This window comes from Rhamphochromis longiceps, linkage group LG11 (genome assembly GCF_057381845.1).
Source record: "Rhamphochromis longiceps isolate RC_006_pf linkage group LG11, R_longiceps_female_GT1.1, whole genome shotgun sequence".
Taxonomy (NCBI): domain Eukaryota; kingdom Metazoa; phylum Chordata; class Actinopteri; order Cichliformes; family Cichlidae; genus Rhamphochromis; species Rhamphochromis longiceps.
Window position 1 is genome coordinate 1,643,021 of NC_140567.1, and position 6,476 is coordinate 1,649,496.

A 6,476-nucleotide genomic window follows, 5' to 3' on the forward strand; every position below is an offset into this window, starting at 1 on the left:
GCGTCAACTGTCCGGAAATAAAAACTACTTGCGGAAAAGGGAACATGGAAGCGGCAGTGTTCATTTTGTCTCTTGTGGATTGTTGTGCGCTGATTTTCCTCTCCGTTTACTTCGTATCCTTTTCGATTCAGTGAGTCGGGCGACGGTACTCGTCTGCGTCAAAGCGGTTTTCTGTCCGAGAGCTTTGCTGAAGTCTTCTCCGTATAAAAAAGCTAATTTAATAGCAGCCAGCTAGCTTGTTAGCCGCCTTGTTATGAGCGTTGTAGTCGGGCTTGTGTGACGGAATAAGTGTATGAAAGTTTGTAGAGTGTTTTGAGTTAGCAGTCACGAAGAGCCGCTATCTGCAAATATCTCTGTACTGATAGTTTCATTTCACACTGTCGGCTTTTATATTTCAGTCCCACGCAGCGCTGCGGTGCGTGGGTCCACTGTTGCTGGACCGATCGGCGATGAAAAATGAGGCCAGTCCAGCACATCTTTAATATGTATGTATATATTTTAAAGGATAATCGAAGGAGCCAGTCGAGGTCCTGAATGCAACATCCTTTTCACAGCACATTGTACCTTAACTTGAAATATAGATTATAACCTTGTCTGACCTAGAATGTGACTACATCAATGCTAGAGCCTGCTGTTCCAAGCTGAACAAAGTAAGTTGTCTTATTGATTTCATAGATATGGTTGATGATGCAGTTGATCTTTTACCCCCCGTCGTTTATGAAATAATCATCGCTTTTCTTTTTGTAACCGACTGTAAAGATCATTTTCACACTCAGATTTCTAATCTGTAATTCAAATGTTTGTTTGATGTTTAGTGGGTAATTCCAGAGATGGTTGCCCAGTGTCTTTCCACCATGCTCATGTTGGTCTCGATGCACTGGTTCATCCTCCTCCTCAACCTGCCTGTAGCAGCCTGGAACATTTACAGGTATGCCCATCCAGTCTCAGCATCAGTTAGGTCCACCACGGCTACACGTGCATGTCGGGATCCTTTCTCTTTTGTAGTTGTTCCTTTTATGTCACATGGTTGGAAAAATAATTAAAGCAGCAATGATCGGGCCCTCACCCAAGAGGCTTCTTGGGTTCTAAAGCCAAAAGATAAAAATCCCAATATTTAAAGTGGACCTGAAACACTACATGTATACAGGCTAACATGAATAACTGTCTGTGTCGCTGGATTTAAGAAACAAGTGCTTTAAAACATGTTTAGTGCCATCTAGTGTCGGTACAGAACATGATGTCACCAGGTTGGCTGGTGCTAATGCTGCTTACATTCATTTGTTAGCAGACTAGTGACCAAAACTCAAAATGAGTCTGTGGGCATCACTGTTGTATTGTCCCTTGGTACAGCAGTGTGCACTGCTGCACTGAAACAGGAAGTGTTAGCTGTAATGTTCGGTTCTGTAAAGCACTTTATAAATGAGACCTGTGTGGAGGAGAGCCTGTTTGAGTCACCAGACCAACCAGCTGGACTGTGACGCTGGTATGTTCCTCGCCAGGCTGGATGCACCAAGCCGTACGATCTCCAGGCAAAGCAATGCAGTCGTTGTCATTTCATACAGTCTCTCTCAAGCACACCAGACAGTTCAGATCGTGTCTCTTCCTCGCAGTCACCATTTTATTTCTTTTTTCCGATTGCACGCATCGACCTATTTTTCCCAGTTGTGCTTCAACAAGATACATAGTTGTTTGTGGTGTGCACGTAGGAACCTGTTGTTTTACTGTTTTGCTTGGGAGACGATTGAAATAGAGCTGATCACATGGGCTGACTGCACCGCTCGCTGCATCCAGCCACATGAGGAAAATCAGACTCAAACAGGCTCCTCTACACACCTCTCATTTAAGCCCACTGTATAAAACCCAACATTACAGCTAACAGCTGGATGCTCCTGTTTCCTGAAGCACTTACTGCTGAAGACGGAGTGAAAGTGGACAGTACGTCCTTATATTTGTTAACACGAAACTCCTCGTTATTGGTTCTGTCACTAGTTGGCTAATAAACTAATGCAAGTCCATTAGCAGCAACTAACCAATCAGATGATGTCATGTTCTGTACTGGCACAAAACATGTAAAACTTAAAGCACTTATTTCTTAAAGGAGTCGAGCTTTCCAAGCTTAAGACTAGCATGACCCGAGAACCTACACAGACCTGACAAAAGTCAGAGCTCGTTCCTACAAGAAGTCCTGCCATTAATTAATTCTTCGATCTTAAATATGATCAACCTATCTCTAATGATCGGCTATGTACCACAGGCCTTCAAGCTGGCTGTAGTTAAACCTTTACTCAAAAAGCATCTCTAGACCCAGCAGTCTTAGCTAATTATAGGCCAATCTCCAACCTTCCTTTATATCAAACATCCTTGAAAGAGTAGTTGTCAAACAGCTAACAGATCATCTGCAGAGGTTTATTTGAAGAGTTTCAGTCAGGTTTCAGAGCTCAGCACAGCACAGAAACAGCTTTAGTGAAGGTTACAAATGATCTTCTTATGGCCTCTGACAGTGGACTCATCTCTGTGCTTGTCCTGCTAGACCTCAGTGCAGCGTTCGATACTGTCGACCATAATATCCTATTAGAGCAGCTGTAGGTGTTACAGGTACTGCACTGCAGTATACAATGTGTTGAATCTTATCTTAATGACCATTAGAGCACTTTGCTCTCAGACTCTCGTAGACTTTCTTCATACATCTAGAAAGCTGAGGAACTGCAGTTGGTTACCAAAATAAAGGTTTGGATGTACTGTACCGTTATTCAGACCTTTACACAAAGAGCGACAAATGAATCGTTTCATCAGGCGAGTGGCAGAAGCTCTTCCTTCTCATGTTCTATCAAAGAGCAGGGTTATACTGTGTCGGGACCAGCAGACACCTTAACAGTACTAACCAGTGACTAAACCTTCGGTCACAGACGATCAGCTGGAACAGTCGTACTGGTGTTTAGAGTCTGCCGGGTGTGTCATCTTGATCCGGTTCACCCTGCAGGTACTTGAAGGTTCCAATGGGGAACATGGGAGTGTTTGACCCAACGGAGATCCACAACCGAGGTCTGCTCAAGTCTCACATGAAGGAGGCCATGATTAAACTGGGTTACCACCTGCTCTGCTTCTTCATCTATTTGTACAGGTGACACACGCACACTTTGCTAACACGTCCAGGGCTGTCTTCGCTGTTTGCACTCACATATCCGACTTGTGTTTTCCAGCATGATCCTGGCTTTGATCAACGACTGAGCCCGGAGCAGGCCACGGACTTCAGCTGCCAAATTCCAGACTGCAGGCTTTGCTGCATCCCCCTCACATCCTGTGCTCCTGTACTGTATGCATTTAATGTCTCAGAACAACTATTACATTTTTTGTATTGAATTCCAGAGTTTGACTTTGCCACATGGATATGGTTAATATTTAACCTTTCAAAGATCCACCTTCATAGCCTCCAACAGAAAGCTCGTCTGCACTGTGGAAAACAATCCTTTATTTTTGAACCTCTGTTTAACACAAAGTCATTACAACCTCAACAGCTGATAGACGTTTGCAGTATGTTTCTTTACCAATAACGATGAGCCCAATCCCTCCCAGTAATGAACTGCTTTCAGCCTCATCATGAGTGCTCATTATTCTGGTGCTTTACACAAAGTATTGCAGGTTGCTGTAAGGACTTTGGGTCGACAGCTTGTACAGAGTGGAGGACAGCTGAGTTAAATCAAGCTAACAGCGCGGGCCCTGCAGGACCCGTCTTGCTGTAGCAGCCTAAGTTATGGATCCTTCCAGTGCGCTCGGACATTCTTCTTCTCACCTCGCTGGTCGCTCTCAGTGTGATGCGACCCATGTAATAACTATAACACTTCAGTTCATCCTGTAAATTGTGCTGTTTGTGCCACACGTAATGACTTTTCCCAGCTGGTGATTCAATCAGGTTCACAGTTAATGTGGTCCTTTATGGTGTGTGCATGCTGTGCTTCGTGTCAGGGTTTAACCACCTCCAACAACTAATAAGATGTTTCTATGACGCTGCTGCAGTCGATGCTCAGCAGCGTCATACGTGCACTGAATTAAGAGGCAGTCGGGATTCTGACTCTTTGATTGGCAAAGTTTTATTCTTTGGGGAAATGTTTGAAAGTTCTTGTTGTGTCAACATAATCCTTTTTTTTTTTAAAGTAAACCTTGAACTACTTCTGTCAAATCAATCCAATAAATATCCCAAACTCTCAGTCAGAGTCAGAGGTTTGAAACTGGCTCGTCGGTCTGTTTTTGTCAGTATTTGGTAACTCAGAGTTTCTCTTATTGTCTGCACCAATAGAGAACAATGAAAGTGGCCCACTCCATGTGACTGACGTTGTGTATTTTATTGTGTAGTTTGCATATGTGCGCTCACCTGCTGCTTGGTTTGTGACCCTGCTGCTCTTTGATTTCAACACTATCCAACAGATTTACTGACAGTTTTCCAACGTTGACCTCGGGTGTCTGATTGCACTGAGGTGTAGTTGAGGTTGGATAACCAATCCAGTTCTGAGACTTATTCTGCATACAGGACCACACACACACACACACACACACACACACACACACACACACACTCTCTGTTCCTTACAAAGCCAGCATGGTCACCTGTTGCAGTCGTGTGCTGTACCAAGTACAGGAACCTGAATAAATATTTTCGTTCCATTGCACTTCCTGGCATTCCTGTGATGAATAGGCTTCTGTACGTGTGTTTAAAAAGAATCATTTTGAGTAGAAAGCTGAAATGTGCAGATTTCTCATCACCACAGTGAGAGAAACTAAAGCTGACTCAGCTGCAGAAACTGGCCGTTTGTCTCCAAACAACTTCAGTCTGCACATTTCAGCAGATTTTCAACTTAACTTTGAAATTTCAACTTTATTCTCAACATGATCAATGACATATTTTCTTAATGTAACCTTAGTACTCTGTAGTGTTGTACACCAGCTTTTTAAATGTATTTCACCAGGAGGTGAAAGGAAGAACTTATTCTGTTTGCACAGAGTTCTTGAAGAAGTATTTTTGTATGCCTTCTCTCTCCTGGACGTCCAATCATTATTTGGTTATATTTTAGATTTTTATAGTTTTGATTAAAAGTTTAAGATTGTTTACTAGTAAACAATCGACTGCCTCTCTCAGATGTAATGAGAGGCAAATGTAATCTCTTTCAGTACGACAACAGCAAGGAGAAACTTGTGCATATAAATTTGACCTGGGGTGTCCAACTCCAGGCCTCGAGGGCCGGTGTCCTGCAGGTTTTAGATCTCACCGTGGGTCAACACACCCGAGTCACATGATGAGCTCATTCCCAGGCCTCTGGAGAACTTCAGGACATGTTGAGGAGGTCATTCAGCCATTTGAATCAGCTGTGATGGATCAAGGACACATCTAAAACCTGCAGGACTTGTTGTGTCCTCGAGGCCTGGAGTTGGACACCCCTGAACTAGAGTGTTCATCAAGATCTAACAAATAAAAGGATGACTGTGTCAAGAACCTCATAAGATTATATGGCTGGGGCCCACCTCAGATTAATCTGTGTAGCCAAATAATTATAATATAAAACTATGAAATCACATATTTTTCATTTTTGGTATTTTATTGTTTACTGAAAAAACCACAGCCTGCACAGTTTGGTGTGGAAGAAGTGACGAAAAGCTAAGAGAGAAAAACAAAGATCGATATAGCAAAGTGTACCAAATGAACCAACATGTTAGCTGCTGCTGCTGCTAATAACAGGACAAGCAAGATCTCACAAGGAGCCCACAGCCACAGGAGGCTGCTGTTGTAGCTGCAGCTGTGAAGTGCCGGCAGAAGGACAGCAGTCCCAACAACAGAGTAAGGACGAGGTGGAGGTAAGTGAAATTAAGGTAAGGAAACAGGTGGAGAGATATAATAAGGAAGAGTGGTTGATAACGGTTCCGATGGGGTTTCCAGATACAGACGAATGGTGATGGCTAACCGGACACAGCGGTGGTGGACAAGCAGAAGAAGAGAGCTGTAGTGATGATGGCCGCATCAGGAAGAACGAGAACATGGGGGTGAAGGTAACAGTGGTCCCCGAGGTAATCGGAGCACTCAGAGCAGTGTCCCCGAACCTGGGCGAGTGGCTCCAGCAGATCCCGGGAACAACAGCGGAGATCTCTGTCCAGAAGAGCGCCGTCCTGGGAACAGCTAAGATGCTGCAGGACCCTCAAGCTCCCAGGCCTCTGGTAGAGGACCGAGCTTGAAGGATATAGATGAAGGATGTTGCATCACTCCAAATATACATAAAATGTACACAATTTTTCTGACAGTCAGCAAATACATGTAGATTTCTCAGGACTGATTTTCTCCTTAAAGAGTTGTAAATCAGCGGAGTGATTATTTCCTGCACATGAACAGCACTTATTATTATTAGTAGCAGCAGAATGCTGAAGCAGTGTTCACACTATTAAGATTTAAACCTTTATTAATACAAATGCTTTACAATCATTCAAATATGATC

The 6,476-nt window shown here is 43.5% G+C and overlaps 1 protein-coding gene across 1 annotated transcript; it reads left to right on the forward strand.

Annotated features, from left to right (window-relative positions):
- Positions 1 to 4,664, forward strand: cnih4 (cornichon family member 4). Its single transcript, XM_085421982.1, has 5 exons — positions 1 to 113; positions 582 to 650; positions 816 to 928; positions 2,981 to 3,121; positions 3,201 to 4,664. Exons 1-5 carry the CDS (start codon positions 45 to 47, stop codon positions 3,226 to 3,228), a joined length of 420 nt encoding a protein of 139 aa, XP_085278108.1. The 5' UTR covers positions 1 to 44; the 3' UTR covers positions 3,229 to 4,664.
- The last annotated feature ends 1,812 nt before the right edge of the window (positions 4,665 to 6,476 follow it).

Coding starts and splice junctions, on each gene's coding strand:
- cnih4 (XM_085421982.1), top strand. CDS start 45: ATGGAAGCGGCAGTGTTCATTTTGTCTCTTGTGGATTGTTGTGCGCTG. Junction 114..581: donor TTTTCCTCTCCGTTTACTTC/GTATCCTTTTCG, acceptor CTTGAAATATAG/ATTATAACCTTGTCTGACCT. Junction 651..815: donor GCTGTTCCAAGCTGAACAAA/GTAAGTTGTCTT, acceptor TTTGATGTTTAG/TGGGTAATTCCAGAGATGGT.